Source organism: Dunckerocampus dactyliophorus, chromosome 14 (genome assembly GCF_027744805.1).
Source record: "Dunckerocampus dactyliophorus isolate RoL2022-P2 chromosome 14, RoL_Ddac_1.1, whole genome shotgun sequence".
In the NCBI taxonomy this organism is placed as follows: Eukaryota; Metazoa; Chordata; class Actinopteri; order Syngnathiformes; family Syngnathidae; genus Dunckerocampus; species Dunckerocampus dactyliophorus.
In genome coordinates, this window is record NC_072832.1 from 16,051,409 (window position 1) to 16,072,995 (window position 21,587).

At 39.9% G+C, this 21,587-nt stretch overlaps 2 protein-coding genes across 3 annotated transcripts; one reads left to right on the forward strand and one right to left on the reverse strand.

Annotated features, from left to right (window-relative positions):
• Window positions 1-393: 393 nt before the first annotated feature.
• tm9sf3 (transmembrane 9 superfamily member 3) lies at window positions 394-18,575 on the forward strand. The gene is made up of 15 exons (XM_054798101.1): window positions 394-591; window positions 1,233-1,428; window positions 2,613-2,735; window positions 5,567-5,727; window positions 5,856-5,933; window positions 8,386-8,517; window positions 8,607-8,773; window positions 10,605-10,699; window positions 10,783-10,913; window positions 12,848-12,987; window positions 13,216-13,284; window positions 13,358-13,504; window positions 13,584-13,667; window positions 13,766-13,842; window positions 17,090-18,575. Exons 1-15 carry the CDS (start codon window positions 499-501, stop codon window positions 17,155-17,157), a joined length of 1,761 nt encoding a protein of 586 aa, XP_054654076.1. The 5' UTR covers window positions 394-498; the 3' UTR covers window positions 17,158-18,575.
• On the reverse strand, window positions 18,493-21,502 carry prdx3 (peroxiredoxin 3). Of its 2 annotated transcripts, XM_054798109.1 has the most exons (7): window positions 21,435-21,502; window positions 20,900-20,990; window positions 20,522-20,663; window positions 19,845-19,980; window positions 19,615-19,718; window positions 18,854-19,019; window positions 18,522-18,761 (listed from the first exon to the last, which is right to left on the reverse strand). In XM_054798109.1, exons 1-7 carry the CDS (start codon window positions 21,468-21,470, stop codon window positions 18,711-18,713), a joined length of 726 nt encoding a protein of 241 aa, XP_054654084.1. In that variant the 5' UTR covers window positions 21,471-21,502; the 3' UTR covers window positions 18,522-18,710. The 2 variants fall into 2 exon arrangements, with proteins under 2 accessions (XP_054654086.1, XP_054654084.1); XM_054798111.1 differs by lacking the exon at window positions 21,435-21,502 and having other exon boundaries at window positions 18,493-18,761; window positions 20,900-21,420.
• Between the last annotated feature and the right edge of the window lie 85 nt (window positions 21,503-21,587).

Genomic DNA, 21,587 nt, shown 5'->3' on the forward strand with positions numbered 1-21,587 from the left:
GTATCCTGTTTCCAAGTGATGTCAACGGATGTATTGACTTTATTTGCATACACGTTGACGGTGAAAACCCATAGGCTGGGGCATATATACCCTTTGACATACAAGTTCCAATGCGTGGAAGAGCAAATCGTTTAGTGTGGTGTGGACTGTAAGGGAGCTACGTGTTTCCTTTGTGACATGTTTGTCATATTAGATTTTGTTATTGTGAGTCTCCGGTTTTGGCAGTCGGATGACGTGGCTGAAGGCTGCGGAAGATACGCCAACAGCGTTTCGCCACTCATCGGTTCATTCACCGCTTTCCAGCCGGATTGAATAAAATGAGCCACGTGATTCAACGCAGCCAATTGGGGTGTACCCGATGAGCGACAGTGAAACACTTACGCCATATGCGTACGAAAGCATCCCGAAAAACTGCCTCTGTCATACAACCAGGAAGAAGGTGGGATAGCCTTGCGAAGCTAACATCCCCGATCTTTCGGCACACTTTCTCTGAAAAGAATGGGATCATCCAGGTGGAGGGTGGTAGCTGTGGCGTTCCTCATTCTCGTGGGCTCCTTATTACCTGTCCAAGCAGATGAACACGAACACACAGTAAGACTGCCTTTCAAAGGCCGACTCTTGAAAATAATGGACGTTTGTGCTCTGTGAAACATGCTAGCGTTTTCCTTAGCTACGATGGCTAGCTGCACTCGAAGCGTAGACACGAGTGGCACTCATCACGTTATTCATCATTAAGAAGTGGGGATAGAAAAACCACACACAACCTGCTGTTAGCTAGTTAGCATGAGCACTTGTCGGCCTTAATGTGCTTATGGCCAAACGTTTGCCTGCTAGCTTATTAGCTTCCTCGCTTCTCAAGCGCTTTCTCGGCACCCGCCGGCGAAGTAACTCTCAAGTTTGACTGCCTCTCAGAAGCGTTATTATAGATCTGCTAATGTGAACAAATATCTTTATGGAGGCCGTGTCAAAAATAATGACTTCAGGGGCAGTCCCTACAAGACCAACAAGTGACGATTGAGTTAATACGTATTGTAAACATAGTTTAACATCGGGCCTCTGAGTCGCTCTGTCTTTTGACACATACACTCTTACTGTAGTAATAATGGCTCGAACTAAAAGACTGTATGTTGGACGTTATTTATTGACAACAACAGTGGTGTTCAAAAATGTCAATGGAAAAATGGAATGTGTGCTATGCCTGACACTTACAATCAGACTGTTTTTCCTTGCAGTACACAGACAAGGAAGAGGTAGTATTATGGATGAACACAGTGGGGCCTTACCACAACCGACAGGAGACATACAAGTATTTCTCTTTGCCCTTCTGTGTGGGCTCAAAGAAGACCATCAGTCATTACCATGAAACACTTGGAGAAGCTCTGCAAGGAGTGGAGCTGGAATTTAGCGGCCTTAACATCAAGTTCAAAGGTATTCAGCAGCTGCAATGGCATTTCACTTGGAGTGCCTGTCTTGATGGGTTGATCACCCATACCAGTGTGATTACTATGAAACCAATGGCATGTTTTTAGGTATAATAAGAAAAAGATCTTGATGTTGTGACGTTGACAAAAGTCACGATTGGTGAGGGTAGCTGAATTCTCAACTAGGTGACATTTATTTAGGACCTTTTTAAGAGGACGACAAAGAATGCAATCAGAGTGAATGTAAGAATGGCACGGTAAGCTGGTTAGTGACACATGTAGGTGATTGATGTTACATGGAGGATGTACATAGACAAATAATAATGGTGTGCTTCAAAGTAAAAGTGTAGGCCAGTGCTTCTTAAATAGTAGGCCAGACGTCCCTGGTGGTTAGTGGAGGGGGCTGCGGTGAGAAGTCAGGAGGGGCGTGTATACTACTATACTACTGTATATATTATACTATACTAAATTTCTTCAAGGTTGTCAGGTTTACTAGTGTTAGTATTTATGCTTGAACAATGCTGGTGCCATCAACGCATACAGTGGTTTGTACAACTACATAAATAAATACTACAGGTTCCCAATAGTATTTCAAATCACAGGAGAGTGAAAAAAATCAATGAGGGAGGGGGACATGGGAGAAAATAATTGAGAACCACTGGTCTACACTGATCTGAAATGACAAGAAAAAAAATACCCCAATATCTTTGTACCTTTTGGTGATTTTTATTTTGGAAAAACTGCAGCCAGTGTGACAGGTAAAGTCAAAAGAACAAGAGTACAGTTGTGTTTTTTTCTCCCCCTAATATTGTCCAATTCAGGACAGATGAAAGATGTTAGCTAGATATAAGGGAAGAGTGGGAGAGGCGGGGCACTAGTGAGTGCACACGAGTGCTGCTGCTGAGTATTTCTGGGTTATTTCTCTGTTTTATTATCAATATTCAGACAATAACATAAGTGACACTGTTTCCAAATTTGAGACTTACTTGAGACTTGCAAAACACTGAATTGCTCCCACCTGTGCTATTTAGCAAATTCTACTCCCCACAACTACTTTATCCGCGACTGAGTTACAACTGTATAGAGTACTAATAGAGTAGGGCTTTCTGGGAATTCAAAGTGAGGATGTGTTTCTTGACGCAATTTTCGAATACCTCTCAAAATAATGTATTTTTTTTTTCTCACCTGTAGATGAAGTCATGCAGACAACGTATTGTGAGATCGACCTGGACAAAGCCAAACGGGATGCTTTCGTGTATGCCATAAAGAATCATTATTGGTACCAAATGTACATTGATGACCTGCCCATCTGGGGTAAGTGAAAAAAGTGGAACCCGCTTAGTCGCCAACCCATCTATGCCGACAACTCATCAAGTCCTGGTCCTCTGTGTTATTATTACTAACACATATGTCGACTGTTTATCTCGATATAACATTTTGAGAGGCAAAGGTGTCATTTCCATCAAAATTGTTCCATATACAGTGGTGTGAAAAAGTGTTTGCCCCCTTCCCGATTTTTATTTTTTTCATGTTTGTCACACTTAAATGTTTCAGATCATCAAACAAAATAAAATATTAGTCAATGACAACACAACTGAAAACAAAATGCAGTTTTTAAAGTAAACCTTTTATTATAAATGGAGAATCCAAACCTACATGACACTGTGTGAAAAATGGATTGCTCCCTAAACCTAATAACTGGTTGGGCCATCCTTATCAGCAACAACTGCAATCAAGCGTTTGCAATAACTTGTAATAAGTCTCTTACAGCGCTGTGGAGTAATTTTGGCCCACTCATCTTTGCAGAATTGTTGTAATTCAGCCATATTGGAGGGTTTTCATGCACCAACCGCCTTTTTAAGGTCATGCCATGGCATCTTAATAGGATTCAGGTCAGGACTTTGACTAGGCCATTCCAAAGTTATCATTTTGTTTTTCTTCAACCAGTCAGAGTTGGACTCGCTGGTGTGTTTTGGATCATTGTCCTGCTGCAGAACCCAAGTTGGTTTCAGCTTGAGGTCACAAACAGATGGCCTGATATTCTCCTTCAGAATTTTTTGGTAGACAGCAGAATTCATGGTTCCATTTATCACAGCAAGTCTTCCAGGTCCTGAAGCAGCTAAACAGCCACAGACCCCACCATATTTAACTGTTCATATGATGTTATTTTTGTGAAATGTGGTGTTACCGGTACTTTTACACCAGATGTAATGGGACACACACTTTCCAAAAAGTTTAACTTTAATCTCGTCAGACCAGAGTATTTTCCCAAAGGTCTTGGGGATCATCAAGATGTTTTCTGGCAAAATTGAGACGAGCCTTAATGTTTTTTTTGTACAGCAGTGGTTTTCGCCTTGGAACTCTGCCATGCAGGCCATGTGTCTTTCTTATGATGGAGTCATGAACACTGACCTTAACTGAGGCAAGTGAGACCTGCAGTTCTTTGGATGTTGTTGTGGGATCTTTTGTTATCTCTTGGATGAGTCGTCACTGTGCTCGTGGGGTAATTTTGGTTGGCCGGCCACTCCTGGGAAGGTTCACCACTGTTCCATGTTTTTGGCATTTGTGGATAATGGCTCTCACTGTGGTTTGTTGGAGTCCCAAAGCTTCAGAAATGGTTTTATAACCTTTTCCAGACTGGTAGATCTCAATTAATCACAGTTATGTATTAAGATCTCAGTTAATATCAGTTAAAGGGAGAGTTCAGATTTTTTGGCATGAAGTTGTATGACATCCCCATCAGCAGTGGACTGTATCAACAGTAACTTACCACCCCATTTGGTACCATGAGTCCAGTTCTGGTCGGATTTCCGTGATGAGATACGTAGTTCTGCTTAGTTGCTGTAGCATTACAAATCGCTCGGCGTTACATTTGTCTCCCGCTGTGTCCCTGCGCACCGTCGCCTCTCCATTCGTGTGTATGTGATGAAGATGCTCGCATCTGAAAGTCACTGTTGAAATAGTCCACTGCTGATGGGGATGTATTACAACTTGTTGTCAAAAAATCCGAACTCACACAGGGCCATGTAGGTTTAGATTTTTTCCCCCCTTAGTAAAAGTGTCTTTCAAAAACTGCATTTTGTGTTCAGTTGTGTTGTCATTGACTAATATTGAAATTTGTTTGATGATCTGAAACATTTAAGTGTGACAAACATGCAAAAAACCTTTTTTCACACAACTGTAAGTCGACATGTCTTCTATTATTGTCAACGTCCTCATTATCTCTAAGCAGCATACAATGTAACTACTGTGTAATTACCTGGCCCTAAAATATACATACTGCGATTTCCTGTTCAATGCAGAATGAGTTTTGAAATAAAATCATGGCAGTATTAACCTGATGTGGTCCGTTAGTTTAACATTTTATTTTTCACTATTTCACTAGTTATAGTATTTATGCATTGTGTTATATACTATCTTGGAATGATTTCGGCCCTCTATAGTACCTGTAATTACCCTCTTTAACAATGGACTTGTTAGGTGCCACACCTTTGGTTGCTCAAACAAGTGTTACAATTCTCATGTAGCGGCTGAGCTGCATTTACTGTCTTCTGTGTCATGTATAATTACTGGCAGTGGAGTGACAAATTAATATAGACTTTCACCTCAATAGACATGTTATGGCTACTTGTTCATAGCCAAAAGCAAACAGAAGAGGAGTTTAATTGTAGGGTACACTTCACCATACTTTCAAGAAAGAAAATTTCTGAAATTAGCCCATTACTGGTACTAACTGTTAAAGACTGAACATGATTGTTGAAGACGCTGTTGTGAATACTCTCCAAACACATAGAATATGAGCACTTTTATCATAATGTCATCTTAGAAACATGGTAACATTCTGCTTTGTAAAATAGCAAAAAGTAGCCTGTGAATTGCGTAAGTGTAAAATATTAGCAATATATGTCAGATAGGCACAGGTAAATAAGTAGGATTATGTAATTATGGTGTCATGCAAATACAATAATGTAGTAGGATTATGTAGTTATGGTGTCATGCAAATACAATAATGTATCTCATAGCTAAATAGCCGGTGGTAGAAATGACATTCATGTGTTGACAGCGTAAAGTGATTATTTCAATGTGCTTTTGTGCCTTTGTCGTTCCTTTCTGAAGTAATAGTCCATGCATATCATTTTTCCCAGGTATTGTTGGTGAGGCCGATGAAAATGGAGAAGACCACTACCTTTGGACATACAAGAAACTGGAGATCGGCTTTAACGGCAACAGAATTGTTGACGTAAATCTTACCAGTGAAGGCAAAGTCCGACTAGTGCCCAACACAAAGATTGCAATGTCTTACTCGGTGAGTACTTACTTACTTATTTATTTATTTATTTATTTGTTTGTTTGTTTGTTTGTTTGTTTGCCTGTAATGTGGGCCATGTAAATACATACAACTGTGCATCCAAATGTCCCTAAATGCATGCGCAGGTTAAATGGAAGAAGTCGGATGTGAAGTTTGAGGACAGGTTTGACAAGTATCTTGACCCATCGTTCTTCCAGCACAGGGTGAGTTGAATATTTAGTTTAGGTCATGTCTCATTTGCAAGCGCATTACATTGATGTAAGGGTGTGTCTAGCAATTTTTGGGTTCAAGCTGAACTGTGTAACTGGAGAGATTTTGTCTGAAAGATCCAGCTAATGGTCAAAGCAACTTTGACCTATGTTGGAGTCAAAGTCTGATTTACGCTATCCAGAATCGACATGACTGACCCTGATTCTAATTCATTTTAAAATACATACAAATTTTAAACATCTATTTTATATAATATTTTTTAATTCATTAAAGCATTAAAAAAAACCAATTGATATTATGTTTATATGGGATGTACCAAGTTAACGGCAATTTTTTTTTGTACCACACAAATATTTTAAAGTAGATCAGTGTTACCCTACCATTAGATGAGGTTGTCCGCCCTGCCAACCAAGGTCAAGTTCATTTAATTAAATGTTATTATTACATTTTTATTGTATTTTTCTATAAAGCACCTAATCACAGCAGAAGTAACATTAAGGATACCTTTCATGTTGAACATACATTGTCCTTTCATTAAAAGCTAAATAGCCTTACTTACTGTATTTACATTACAGCTAGGGATGCTCCAATCAGGGTTTTATGCTGTCGATCCCCATACTGATCATCCAGGACTGAAATCGGCTGATCACATGGATTAATTATATATATTTAAATTTATTTAAAGTCCTATTGGTCATATGATATGAAAAAGGAACCATAAAATCACCTTAATTTAGGCAAGCATATTTGACTTTTTTAAGAGAACATAGATCACTCGTGAAACTTACACAGGATGAGACGCCTTCTTTAAAGAGACTTTGGATGTGAGAGTACATTGGTGGAGCTTTAGCAGGACTCTCTCCAGGTAAGTGAGAGAGCACTCGGCGAACCTGGTGTCTTCCACCGCTGAGAAAGGCTGGTCATCTTGTCAGATAGAGTCAATTATTTTCGGGTTAATAGCTGAGCCTTCTGACTGTCATGGACAAAGGCGAGTGTCCACATGGCTGCGTTAGCTGCCGTTTGATAAATGAGCACACCGTGAGGCTCAAAAACTCACCATACTCCAAGTGTTTTGTTCTTCAAATGCTGTATTAAAGCTTTTTAACATGCTACCCCTGCAAGATAGTTTTTGTGGCATGTGTTGGTCCACAAAGCAGACATGATGTTTTGTTTTGGCATGCCTGGGCACTGTAAAGGAAAGTGGGAAAAGCACGATGCCCAAAACGTACGTTAGGGATCGCTGCGGGCTGCAAAGTGCTAGCCACAGGTAATCTGCTTTTGTGATTGCTGTTGAAAGGCATTTATCTGCACATTCGGAGCACGTGATTTTTCAGTGGCAAACTGTGTTTGGTTCACATTGTCACCTAGTCACTGGACACTGATGAAGTCATACTGCTTCAGATTTACTTTTAACTCCCCGTTGCAACAGTGGAAAAACGGATTTAAAAACCTGCTGAAAACAATGGACTTGCAATCTCCAGCAGGCTTCGCAGTCACAATTACTTAGCATGACAAGCTCTACCACAAATGTACACGGAAGTCAGTCAGACATTTGCTAAGCCTGATGCAATTGACAGGTTGGTGTTCCTGGCACAAAATAAAGACATACTTGTGTCTTCTAAAAATGTTTACCTAAAAAATACTACTGCGCTTTTGTGCTTTTGTTATTAGCTGAAGTTTGTTTATTTAAAAAAAATATATATATATATTATATTTGACTTTTTCTATATTTCAAAATGATAACGGCCTACTTTATTTTAGCGGATTTTTTTAGATACGATTTTTGTAATCTGCATCTTGCATGAAGCTTCAAAAAACTTGAAAGAAACTTGAAAATACATCCTCAAGTTAAGTATTTATTTTAATAAAACAACTTGACAAGCATATTTGGCTTTGATTTTGTCTAAACTCACTTTGCGGAAAAAATATAGGGATATATATTGTATAACGATATTCAACCTAAATGTATCGGGATATGAGTTTTGGTCCATATCGTCTAGCCCTATTTTGTTTACATAATTAATCACCAACATCCTCAGTTGAACACGTCCTCCCTGTGTCAACATTGTAAACTAAAGATACAGGAACGTCACATACAAAGCAGTGGTTTTACAATAATGCAAATAGTTTTACACAGAAAATATTCATTCATTTTCTATGCCGCTTATGCTCATTAGGGTCACGGGGCTATGCTGGAGCCTATCCCAGCTGACTTTGGGTGAGAGGCGGGGCACACCCTGGACTGGTCGCCAGCCAATCACAGGGCAAACATATAGACAAATCATTCACACTCGCATTCATACCTATGATGCCCTAGATGCCCAATCGGAGATTCTAATCCAGGTCGTCCCGATCTCCTGACTGGGTGGCCAACATGCTCAACACCCGGCCACCGTGCGGCCCACAAAGAAAATATAATCTTTGTTTTTCACTCAATCTTCTCAGATTCACTGGTTCTCTATCTTCAACTCCTTCATGATGGTGATCTTTTTGGTGGGCCTGGTATCCATGATTTTAATGAGGACCCTTCGAAAAGATTACGCCAGATACAGCAAAGAGGAGGAAATGGACGATATGGCAAGCAAATTATCATTTCAGTATTTTTGGGCCGTTCTAGAATGTCAGTATGTCAAACCAATCACACTCTGCTATGGTTTTTCCAACAGGACAGAGACCTGGGAGATGAATATGGTTGGAAGCAGGTGCATGGAGATGTCTTTCGGCCCTCAAGCCATCCACTGATTTTCTCCTCACTCATCGGTTCTGGTTGTCAGATCTTCTCCGTGTCTCTCATTGTCATAATTGTTGCAATGGTTGAGGATCTGTATACAGAGTAAGTCACTATTGTGATAGTGAATTAGTATGATAAGCATAAATGCTCCAGTTAATGCCTCCTTTTCATTAACTGATGAGTCTCCCATAGTTGCTGTGAGCGTGGTTCACTAAAGCAAATAACCGCCTGAGTCCATAAGTAGTGTCGGCAGTTTGCTATTTAGTTGTAATACAGCATTGGTGGTGTTGCTACTTTGTTTTACAGTACAGTGGGGGAAATAAGCATGTGATATCCCTACTGTTTTAGTAAGTTTACCCCCTTACAAAGACATGAAGTCCAGAATTTTCCGTGGGTGGGGAACGAGCGAGAGGCAGGGAGTACTTTGAATATTACTGCAGACCTGCCAACATGTACAAATTTATCTTACGCAACATGCAGTTTGACTCTTGAATACGCTTGTATGCTTCATATCTCTCCCATTTTTTTGCATTTTCCTGGTTTCGGTTTTCGTGTTCAGTCTTTACAGAAAAATAGATGCCGGTATGTTTCTCAATAGTATTTCAAATTGGGGGGGGGTAATTGAGAACCACTGGTTTATTGTAACAAAGAGACAGAATGGGGGAAAAATCCAGCAACAACATTAAACAAAGATAAATTAATTTGTATTTGAGGAAAATAACTATTTCATCACCAAGCTAAATGTGACTTAGCACAGAGCTCAGATGGTTCTTGTAGTTTTAAAAATAATGCCACATTCTCTTAGTTCAAACACCAACGCTATAAATGGAGCATTTACAGTCATTTTTGCCAACTTTGACATTTTAAAGGAAAACTTCACTTTTGCACTTTTTTTTACAATTTTGCCCATCAGTCACAATCCTTATGTGAGACATATACACGTCTTTCTCTTTTCTATGTGTTCTAAATATATAAAAACAGACAAAAAGACGCAGCTAAGAACATACGTAATTGGAAGCACTTATTCTGCCTATAAAGCCTTCTGGAAAAAAGCACTCAAAAAAGCGCCAACAGCATTCTATTTGCATATAATGTGCATATTAACCAAGCTACAGCGACATTGTTGTTATTACAAACATTGTTACGCCGAAGAGCTACAGTACGTCACTTGCGTAGTGACACCTCGTCACACCACACCAGCTACTAGTCGGCTAGCGACTAGCTTCTCCACACACTCAGAGTACCGCGCTGACAATGCCTCAGGCCACTACCGAAAGATAACTGTATATACTGGAGCTGCTGCCACTGCTGCTGTGTTTTTGTTTTTGAGTTTGAAAAGGTTAACGCAACATGTAGCGTTCTTTTCTATGTTGCTATCTGAAAACATTGCACCCAGGAAGGAAGTTCCAGTAGTGCTTAAAAATGACCAAAATATGGCACAATACTGTAAGTATTATCTTATCATGAATGTGCTTGTTAAAACATGGTCACAGCATGTGTATAAAACCATAAAACATTGTTGGATGTGTTTTAATAGCGGTCTTTGTAGGCGGCATAGGTGTGTCCCACTATGTGCATTAATTACCTGCCTCTTTTAGCTGTTTTTCTATCTTCAGAATGCACAGAAAAGAGAGAGATGCATGTTCTGTCTTACATAAGGATTATGGATGATGGACAAAATTCCCCAAAAAAGTACCTTTTTCCTTTCAGAACAGCACCATTGTAATTGAATGAAATAACGAAAGCCCTCTTTTTAAGTGACTTTGCTCATATCTCCCCTAGAACTTAGTAATGTGTTCCCTCTTCCCTCATGTCTACAATGTGCATAATAATGTGCAACACGCTTCCCTATTCGTAAATGTGCTGGTTCCAATCTCGTTAACACAAACTGGATCAGTGTTTCATGGAAGATTTGTATTGTTTTCTTTTTCAGGAGAGGATCAATGCTGAGTACAGCTATTTTTGTGTACGCTGCCACCTCCCCTGTCAACGGCTACTTTGGGGGAAGCTTGTATGCAAAACAAGGAGGTAATGATGATAACATTATTAAACATTTGCATCTGCTTGCCGTAGTTAATTAGCACAATTTGTTGTTTGATATGTTGATACAGGAAGGAGATGGATTAAGCAAATGTTTATTGGGGCCTTCATGATCCCAGCAATGGTGTGTGGAACTGCCTTCTTCATCAACTTCATTGCAATCTACTATCACGCCTCCAGAGCTATCCCATTTGGCACCATGGTAGGTTAACTCGAGAGACATGAGACTGTAAAGTATCGTCTTAGTCAAGAACTAGCAATTTGTGCAACTTCACTACACTAACCTTATGAGGCAGCTGGATTGGTAACTCATGGCAATCAAGCTTAGCTTCAAACTAACAATCACATGATTGTGAATGTTCTTTGAGAAGACTGAGGCAGCGGTTATGGGTGTGATTCATACAGTTTTTCCTGAAAGCAATAACCAACAGCAAGTTTAACAATGGCAATAGCAAAGAAACTGTTATAGGAGCAGTTTTATCAACTGACTGGACAAATTTGATTAGTGCAAAGAACAATTATATAATCTCACCTGTGTTTGCTGTTCTGGCATCGTAGTGGTTGACCGCTGCAACGTTAAGAGTCTGGTTGCAGTTGCTGTCCCATGATTTTATTTTTTTTTTTTTGCCCTGTTATGAATTACTGATTGATAGGGTTTTTTCCCCAACAAACAGCTTGCAAGGATGGGCTTGATAATCTTTGAAGTTTGTGGAACTGATTGATTAAGCATGTCTTTAGGCAATTGAGGCAAAATTGAGTACACTACGTTGTTGCAATCAACAGAGTAAAAAATGGTAATTAAATAATGTATTATTTTCCCCATTATTACTTGTATATCAAGGTAAATTTGTCAAACACACAGTCTCAGCATCATGTTAGCATGGCACTGCATTATACAAAGGGAGCATTGCTAACCAGTGCATCATTTTTACTGTGGTTGTATTTCTTGCTTAGACTGCATCGATGCGCCACAGTGTGTACATTTATCCTCACCGACGCCAAGGCCAGAAAAACAGACACTGAAAAAATGTCCTATGGCTATGACTCACTGACACTTTCATATCAGGAAAGAACTTCACACAGGTTGATGGTTTGCACACATTCACTGTGTCAATACTTTGTTCTGACTCTCTGTTCTAAGAGATAAAGGTCAGTTAAATGTGATGAATGTGAGTTCATGCCTGCATCTCTGTTCTCATGCCTTCATCTCTGTTCTCTTCTTTGTTGGATTAATTGTCAGGTAACATTGGATCACATTAGTATCACTTAATGCGTAACTGACACAGCTATTGCAATCCTGCCGAGAAGCTAAACATACAAAATTCAAGCCAGATCAGTGTTTGCTGTACCAAACTATACAGTCGTCCCTCGTTTATCGTGCTTAATTGGTTCCATACCTGGCCATGATAAGTGAATTTCCGTGAAGTAGGATTCCTTATTTATAAACGGAATGAGGACTATGAGTGGCCTGCAGACATTAAATAACACCCCTTTAGTCGACATAATAAAAGAAAATAAGAGTCATTGGTAGTGGGAGAGTTCCTCCTTGTTCTTTTTTTTCTTCTTCCTGCAGTGGCTATTGTCTCATCAATGTAACGTAATGTAACATTACTCGCTTACCAAGTGACCCGTGTAGAATACTACATACAATGTGTCTTTTCAATGCGTTTTCTGAATGTCTTACTCCGCCAAGCGCAGCACAGAAGTTATGTTTTTGCCAGCATTTTTCTGTGTGTCGGTTTATATCCACAATATGTTGTTTGTATTTGTATTTTAGTTTGATTTTGTCATTTTTATGTTTGAAAATGCTTAATTTTGGCCAAAAATGCTTCAATTTTACTTACACATGCATTTAAAAAAAAAAAAAAAAAGGGCGATAGTCAACGGCATGATTTATTAATATATATTAATATAGTTTCTAGAATATATATTATAGCCTGCAATGGCTGTACTTGGTAGAGACATGGTTTAGGGCAGCTGAGTGTCAAGTGTATTTTGTGACATGCTAGCTGTTTTGCACCTTAAAGAAGTTGACTGGACCAAAAATATCTACGGAGACCTGTCTGTATACATTATTTCCAGGATGTTTGTTGGCATGTCACTTGAATGAGGACATTAATATGTGTCTGTCTACAGGTGGCCGTTTGCTGCATCTGCTTCTTTGTCATTCTCCCACTAAACCTTGTGGGAACGATTTTGGGGAGGAATCTCTCTGGTCAGCCAAACTTCCCATGCCGGGTGAATGCTGTGCCGAGGCCAATCCCTGAGAAGAAATGGTAAGTGTGCCAAGTTCCTTTGTGGGAGACAACCTGCATTATCATGTGCCACCACTGATCAGGAAGTGCATTGCCTGTTCCGTTTTTTTATTAATGTTTGCAACCCTCCAGCATTCTCTCGCTGTTAGCCCAAAGGAAATAAGTAACTGCGTTGATTTTCAAACCAGTATATTCCTTCTTTTTACTTCAAACACAATAAACCATGTGTGGGAATTCTTGTGCTGTCAGGTTTATGGAGCCAGCCGTCATTGTGTGCCTCGGTGGAATCCTTCCTTTCGGCTCCATTTTCATTGAAATGTAAGTGGACTTCCTGAGAGAACTTGCATTATTATGTTCATCATTACAGAACTTGACTTCCCTCCCTAATCAGGTACTTCATCTTCACATCTTTCTGGGCCTATAAAATCTATTACGTATACGGCTTCATGATGCTGGTACTTGTCATCCTTTGCATTGTGACGGTGTGTGTCACCATTGTGTGCACGTACTTCCTGCTTAATGCTGAAGACTACAGATGGTAAGCAACTTTGTATTTGAATGGTTTCTGGTCATTCTTTTCAATGTAAAACCTAACATTGCATGTTTCTCCCTTCCAGGCAATGGACAAGCTTTCTTTCTGCTGCATCCACCGCAGTTTATGTTTACATGTATTCTTTTTACTACTATTTCTTCAAAACTAAGTGAGTTGCAGTTTTGGGATGATTTTAATTGACTTATACAAAACGTCACATTTGTGAGAACTAAAATTGTAACAATGGTTTTCTTTGGTGTATTTCAGGATGTACGGGCTGTTCCAGACGTCCTTTTACTTTGGTTACATGGCTGTGTTCAGCACAGCTCTTGGAATCATGTGTGGTCAGTCCCACTTATTGTTTGTACATTTAGTTTAAGTACATTTAGTTTAAGGACTACTTTTTTTAAAATTATTGGCACCATTTTTTCTTAAGTTATGAATGTATATATATTTTTTTTAAATATCGTTGAAATTGTCACCTTTTATAGAACATAATAAATACAAACACCCACACGATACCTTAAAAGTTATTTATATAGATCTAACCAATATTCTCAAAAATAACAAAATAAAGAAACTTAAAAAAAAAAACCTATAATTGTGAATAGTAATTTACAATATATACCACAAACCTTTTTAGTAAAACACGTGATTGCTAACACTGTTGTCTTTCATACTGAAAAAAACAATCATTAACTGAGCATTGTAGCTCTGTTTGCACAAACACGTCACACAGCTCTCAGTTGTAATGTTGGCTAACTCAAAATGTCTGTGCTGGTGTACCAATATTTAGCCGCCATTGCAAAGACAGCAATGCTAGTCAGGCATTGAGTTGCAGGGGGGCTAGATGATGTCATTGTCTAATTTGCATAAATGACCATGACCAAGTGTTTGTGTGTGGTCGGGTAAAACTGAGCTTTTTGGTTTGTGTCATAAATGTGAGACATAATCTCATGTGTTTAAACCTTAAACAACTAAACAAACTATTGACTTACGGGTGTTGGTTTCCTTTTGTGCAGTGGTAGACACGTGTGCGTGCGTTTAATAACCTTAGCACAGTCGAAGTTAGGTCTTCTAATGGCGTTGGTGACATGTTCCTTCAGATGATTTATGTCTCGTATCTTCAGCTGATACACCATAGTCTTCAAGTTCCCCCAAAGATAGAAGTCAACAGGGGAGAGGTCTGGGGATCTGATAAACCTAAAAAAATATACATTATACATTTTCCTATGTATGGAAACTTGTGGCTCACTTATGTTGATGAACAGATGTGTTATGAGCAACCAAGTCTGCTGTGGTATGTGCATATGAGGTGTTTTAAGAAGCAGAGTAACAATGCCATCTACTAGAGATGTCCCGTTCCGATCTTCAGGATTGAGATCAGCTGCCAATCCGCTGTATTTGTGAAGATCGGATAATATCGGCTTCTGCCACGAGATACGTTCGTAACTCTGGGCCACACTCCAACATGGTAGGTGCAGTAAAGCGCCTCAAAGCTGGTTGCCACTCGACCCGTGGCACCCGCAAGAAGAAGAAAACGCAACACAACCATGCAGACATGTTCGCAGTGTACCGTGGTGAAGTTAGTTTCACGTTGGACGTTGGCTATTCGGCTCCGTAGCTACAACGGTAGTTCCCCCCAACTGTGCCCGGACTGCTGCGTCATGGTGTAGGGGGCTCGCACGGGAAGTGCCGCTCTAACCTGGTTGCTTATAATAGAACACACAAACACTACTAAACATGTCGAAATGTGCAGGTTCTGAGTGAAATAAGACGAGAGGCACGTTTATTCTTGAACACAGCGTGTATCACCGTCAATTGCCATTCTCAACACACACAACACATTCCGGCCTTCAAAATAAGAGCGCTCTTTGTCACATTTGTGTAATTGTGTAAACAAAATAAGGGTGTCATTAAAATATCTTACATTAATAACGCGATAGGAATCTGTGACTACATCTTCCTTAATCACAAGCACGGGCATTACAGTTTGTTGAAGATTTTGTAGCAATATGTGCTGAGGCTGCCATCCCATTAGTAAAGTTAGGTAAACTGTATCCATTCATCAATTGGACAAAATGGGCCAGCATGTTTCAATAAATGTAATGATTTTATTCACTAACCCAAATAACACACACTCTATGCTGGTAAAATAAGTGGAAAAGGTAACAAATTGAATTCTAAAAAACTTTAAACGGAAAAAAATGAATTTGGGGAAAAAATTAAATGGATTTCATTGGGCCCTGAGAGAGTTTGTTAAAAAAAAAAAAAAAAAAGCCATACGTTCTAAATCACATCACAAATTGACTTATAACCATGTCAAATGATTAGTCCTACCCTAAAAGTATTTTGCATACCCATTTTTTCCAATTTGATCTTTTACAGGATTAGGAACCTGACTCTCAGAGGTTTGTTACAAAAGCCAAACAATATTGTTGGTCATTCTGTGTAATAAAAAAGTAAATTCAGCAATAGGATCGGATTGGAAGCCAAAAAATGAGTATCGGGGTATCCCTACCATCTACTGTACGGACTGGCAACGACAAGCTACACAGATGCAAACCTGGGGCGATTATCTTTAAAGTAGTGCCAATTCTTATCTGTGGCGGTTCAAATGTATTTGTGGCGGGCCGCCACCTGCCACAAATACATGAATGCATGGGAGCCACTGTAGTGTTCATCTTACAAGTAAAGGATTCAAACAGAATAATTGATGATTGTTGCATGAAGCGCAACATTTCAATAGGGATGCATAATTTTTTTTTAAAGCCGATACCTATACGGAGACGTACTGCTTCTCAAGACCGATAACCGATGGCTTTTCGTGTCTATTGTTTTTCGAATATAAATTTAACTGTAGTTTGTGCACACCTGGAGGTAAGAACGGCAACTCAGCAGTATAAACTGGTCCGGAGTGGTTTGCTGGCCGACGGGGGCCGGTGTCTTCGGCGAGAGTGGAGGACACCACGGCTAACATCAGGGCAGCTTCTTTGCTGGCACAGGTACTGCCATGGCAGCTATCGGAGCTATTGTTTTTTAATGTTACCTGGTTTATCGGTATGATGTTCTTATTCTTCCAAATCAGCTCGATAATTATCGGTTCGATATTTTGCACAATGCATCTGCTTAGGCCTGTAACTGGCAATTATTTTCTTAGTCTATTAATATGCAGCTTGTTTCAATTAATCGAGTAAGCCCTAGACCGGGGCCCTAGACCAAAGTGCATTCTGGGGGCCATTTGCAGCCGGCAGCTTTTGAATAGCCTGCGGAACATTGAAGTCATAAAATTAAAACAAAAAAAACAGCAAAAATGGAAAAAGTAGAGCAAAACGGCAAAAAAACCCAACTAATAAAACAAACCATTATCTTTAAACATTTTTTTAACCTTTTTTTCAAAATAAAAAACATCCCTGCCCTCGATGGACCAAATCAATATGAACCAAACACAGTAGTTTGCTCTGCAACATAAATTCACATTTGAGAGGCTGAAATCAGGATATTTACGTTTTTTTTAAACGATTAATCAAATCCCAAAAGTATGTTGTTTGTCTATTTTAGACTATCTTTGACTGAATGTGTGTTTTCCAGGTGCGGTTGGATACATGGGAACAAGTGCCTTTGTGAGGAAGATCTACACAAATGTGAAAATAGACTAAAGCGGCACCAAAACGGTGGATTGTCACAATCCTGGAATTGCCTGCGTGTATCCTGGAAGACGGGCCGGCACACGACATTCTTAGTTTTTTTTTTTTTCTTGCAAAGAGATTGCGAGGATCTCACTTTGTACAATGTAGTTTTCCATTTTCTGAATGAATTTCAACTCTGCAACACCGAAGTGAACAGACGGAAAAGTTCTGTTTTTATTATCAGTCGCTTTCACATAAAGGAACGTTGGGGGCAAATGTATAAGGCTTACATGGCTTCTCTTCCAACCCAGTCCCACCTGAGACCAGACGGCATACATGTTTGTGGATGGATGGATAGTGCAGCTCTCTTCAGTGAAGAGGCCTAAGTATGTTTGTTCTGTTGTGTCAGAATGCTGGAGAGTTGGCTTTGTGCCCATATTTTGACTTGATTTCTATTTTATATTCTTGAAGTCAGCTCACAGTAACGTTAGTACAGAGTGCAGTACTTTGTTCCCATTTATTCCCACTGCAAATAAAGTATTGTAACTTGAGTAATTCCCCCATTTTGGCGGTTCTAAATTCCCTTGTTAAAGTAGCGATCCATCCAGTTACAATGTTGAAGTCCTGCTGTAGGTTACTGTGCAGCCAAGAACAAGGGCCAGATCAGCAGCTGAGGTACAGTAAGACTTAAATGGACATTTGATGTGATCCTATTTCCTGGGTTTAGTCTTGTTTTCTTAATGTTTGGGTTTGAATGAAGTCTACATGTAAAGATAATATATGTATTGGGGGAGTGTATATAACCTTAAATGTACCTTTTAGATTTAGATCCCAAATGTATTTTCGTTGTACAGATTTACTACAGGGTGTTTTTTTTTTTTTTTTTTTAAATGAATCAGCTCAAAACAAAAGGGTATGTTTTGTTCGTTTGGTGCTTAGGGTGGGGCTGGTGGCACTGTTTCATCTTGCCTGAAATTGCATGACGTTTTCACCGAACCATTGACTAATCAAGTTCATTGACTGGCAGCATCAGGCTCCCAATGTTATGATACATTGTGGACGCTGGCTGACCTGCTCAGACTTCCCAATTGATTTGCAATTTATTTAAAGCTTTAAAAAGAGTCAGCATCTCGTGGTAAGCCATTTCCCTCACACGCTATGTGTTACCAAATGCACAACGTCATGTGTGAATGTCTGAACAGACATACTGTACAAAGATCAAGAAGACTTGACTAGATGTTTTCATAACCACACACACACACGGCAGAGTCTAAGTCTTTATTTCTCTCCCAGATTATGTGTAAATACAGTACGCTCCCCACTTGTCCTGCCTTCTCATTTCCAGTTCTTCCCCACTGAAGTTGATTTTGGCACCTCATGTTGTGTACCAATGAATCTGCATATTAACTTGTTGTAAAAAGAGGAAATAAACATGTTTATGTACAGGGCTTGGTGCGTGAGCTTAGGACTTTTGTCTTAGTACAAAAAACAGACCAACAGGTGTATATAACACTTCCCATTTATTATAAGTACATAAAATCAAATAGCTTTTTTAATCTGCAAAGCTTTATAGTGCTTTCCAATCAGTTAACTTTGTCAAAGTACTCTTTAGATCCTTCAGGGGTCGGCTTGATCTGAAATGCAGAGCAGAAACATTTGGCTTTTAAATGCAGAGCTTCTCAGCAGGAATGGTTTACACAGATGGGCTGCAATACTGTCCACTCACTGTTGGTGAATCAGGGGTCCAGCTGGCTGGGCACACCTCGCCGTGGGTCTCCACGAACTGGAAAGCTTTCACAAGGCGAAGTGTCTCTTCAACACAACGACCCACTGGCAGGTCGTTTACGCTCATGTGCTTCACAATACCATTTGGATCAATGATGAACAGGCCCCTGAAAGAAAAAAACATACTCAAATGGTGGCTTCTGGGAGGATTTCATGACATGAATGAAAACCTTCCATGGACATAGTAGGCTTTTAACCTCCCTGCCCTGTGTACGACTACCAAAAAACCCCCACAGGCCTCTCTACACGTTCAAATAAAAGCCTGTAGCTTTGCCAACTATCTGCCAGTCAGCTACACATTTGATCATTTAGTTTTTTCTCCAGGGAAAAGGCTAACCTAGCAAGATGTTGCTGTTAAAATGCAACTGGAATTCGAAGCGTAAACTGGCGAGGGACGAGTATGTATGTAAAAAGTGGATAAAGCTCACAATCCAGCCATGCAGTGGACAAACTCAGGTCATTAGCATTTAAAGCTGTAGATACACCAAACTGTTTTGCAAGTAGGGCTTACTAAAATCACTTAAACTGTCTAAATTCCAGCATCAGAGCTAGATTTTGGGCAACACACGTTCGAGTACACTATTGTGGGACCTCAGAGGTGTTTAAAGTTGTTGCAAAATAGTTCAATATGGGACTATATATGCATTTTGATTTTTCAAACATTTCACAGTAAAAGTGCAGCTGAAAATGTGTGTTTTGTACCTTAGGGCTATGCCTGGACCCTCCAGCAGCACACCATAGTCTCTCGAAATCTGCTTGTTGAGGTCAGACAGCAGAGGGATGTGAATGTTGCCCAAGCCTCCTGCCTGCCAGACAAAAACACAATCACTACAATAAACTACAATGCGGCCACGTTTGATGCAACAATGATTACTAATAATTGAAAATGTCATCCAGCTGACTGTTGAATTGCACTTCCCATGGAAGTATACCTTGCGAGCAGTGTTGGTCCATGCCAGGTGTGTGAAGTGTGAGTCGACAGACACACCCACGACCTCACAGTTGATGTCATGGAACTCACTGGCCTTGTCGCTGAAGGAAATGATCTCAGTAGGGCACACAAAGGTGCTGCAATGGGAAAAAAAAAAATCCTATGAGAAGCTTTTCAGCACCCTTACATCAGTAGTGAACTATGTATATAAATATGTACCGTGGAACAAATTGTTGCGATATGCTGGTTAACCTCTGATTTGTGTGGATTTCCAAAAACATTTTTGGCAGCTTTGAGTTGTAGGTCAGTGTTCCAACCTTTTTTTGTACTCCCAGAGCCTTTGCGTCATACCACGAGTACCCCCTCACTCATACGCGTTGATAATTATCTTGGAAATTAAATGTTTCCACGTACCCCCTGCAGTTTGCTCACATACCACTAGGGGTGGTATGGGTTTTACCCCTGGGTGGGAAACACTGTTGTAGGTGACAAATCATATTAATATCAGCATTATTAGTATCAACATTTAATTTTTTTCACGCATTTTTTGTTTTTGCTGTTTTTTTTGTTTTGTTTTCTTGTTTCATTGTATATTTCGAATGTGCCACACCCCAATAAAATATAAGCTATGAGCCTTTGGACATTTGTCATATTTTTAGAGGGTATGCCAGTACTCACAAATCCAGTGGGTAGAAGAAGAGGACCAAGTATTTTCCCTTGAAATCAGCAAGGCTAATCTCTTTGAAGTCCCCGTTGTGGACCGCTGTTGCTTTGAAAGCAGGAGCAGGCTGAGTGACAGCAGCGCTCCATCTGCAAGAGCCTGACAGGACATGAATCAAGCACTGGAAACTACACTCTACCTTTGTTAGTGCAACATCAGTGTTTCCCATACATTCATCTATTTATTACAATTTTGGACCACCACAAATAGATTGCACTCCTGTGGGAAACACTGACTGTTTCAAGTTTGCTCTAACAAGCACAACAGAATTCATGTCAACGCCATTCCACCATTAATGGTTACTCAGATAAGCTTGTCTCAGCTTTAGTACATACTGGTTGAGAAGCAGGCCCTCTGGAGAGCAGGAGTAGATATGATGCGTCCAGCTGCAGACGCTCCGTGTTGGCATGCTGCCGCAGCTCTTGCCTGGAGTATGACAGCCGTGTTTATATTATGCAAGTTTACCCCCTTACAAAAGACGTCAAAACAGTCCATCTTTTTTATTTTTCGCTGCCTCCAAACACAGTGAGTCGAATTGATGTCAAACAGCTCAATTTGGTCTCATCTGACCACATCACATCCCACGTTTTGTATATAATTTCGGTTTCATAAACTGGGGAACATACTAACATTTTAAGAGTGTATGAGTGCGACACCTGAGCCAGCAACAAAAACGTATTCTAGTCCGCTTCCGGTGCGGACCTGAGTTTGCTCCAGGAGTTCGGTGAATAAATGTGCGTCACGCAGCGTGCCAAAACCTTTCACAACTTTCGACTCATTCGTCAATAGCAGCCCTGCTATCAAAGTTCACTTAGAACACACTAGAAACTAACTAAAACGCACATAATGTTGTGTAAAATTGTGACTCACAGACGTCCTGAGCAGTCTCCCAATGCACGCCGCCATTTTGGATGATGTCAGACAAGGTTGGTTGAAGCGCATTAATAGGTCATATAATAGTGTAACATATCGTTAATATTTGAATATATATTTGTGCGAATTTAATTTATTAGTATTAGTCAA

Excerpts from the sequence above, each read along its gene's own strand:
- tm9sf3 (XM_054798101.1), top strand. The coding sequence starts at position 499 with ATGGGATCATCCAGGTGGAGGGTGGTAGCTGTGGCGTTCCTCATTCTC. Across the intron at positions 1,429-2,612 it reads CCTTAACATCAAGTTCAAAG|ATGAAGTCATGCAGACAACG; the intron begins GTATTCAGCAGC and ends TCTCACCTGTAG. Across the intron at positions 8,518-8,606 it reads AGGAGGAAATGGACGATATG|GACAGAGACCTGGGAGATGA; the intron begins GCAAGCAAATTA and ends TTTTTCCAACAG.
- prdx3 (XM_054798111.1), bottom strand. The coding sequence starts at position 21,059 with ATGGACTGTTTTGACGTCTTTTGTAAGGGGGTAAACTTGCATAATATA. Across the intron at positions 20,664-20,899 it reads GAGGGCCTGCTTCTCAACCA|GCTCTTGCAGATGGAGCGCT; the intron begins GTATGTACTAAA and ends ATGTCCTGTCAG. Across the intron at positions 19,020-19,614 it reads GGTCCAGGCATAGCCCTAAG|GGGCCTGTTCATCATTGATC; the intron begins GTACAAAACACA and ends TTTTTCTTTCAG.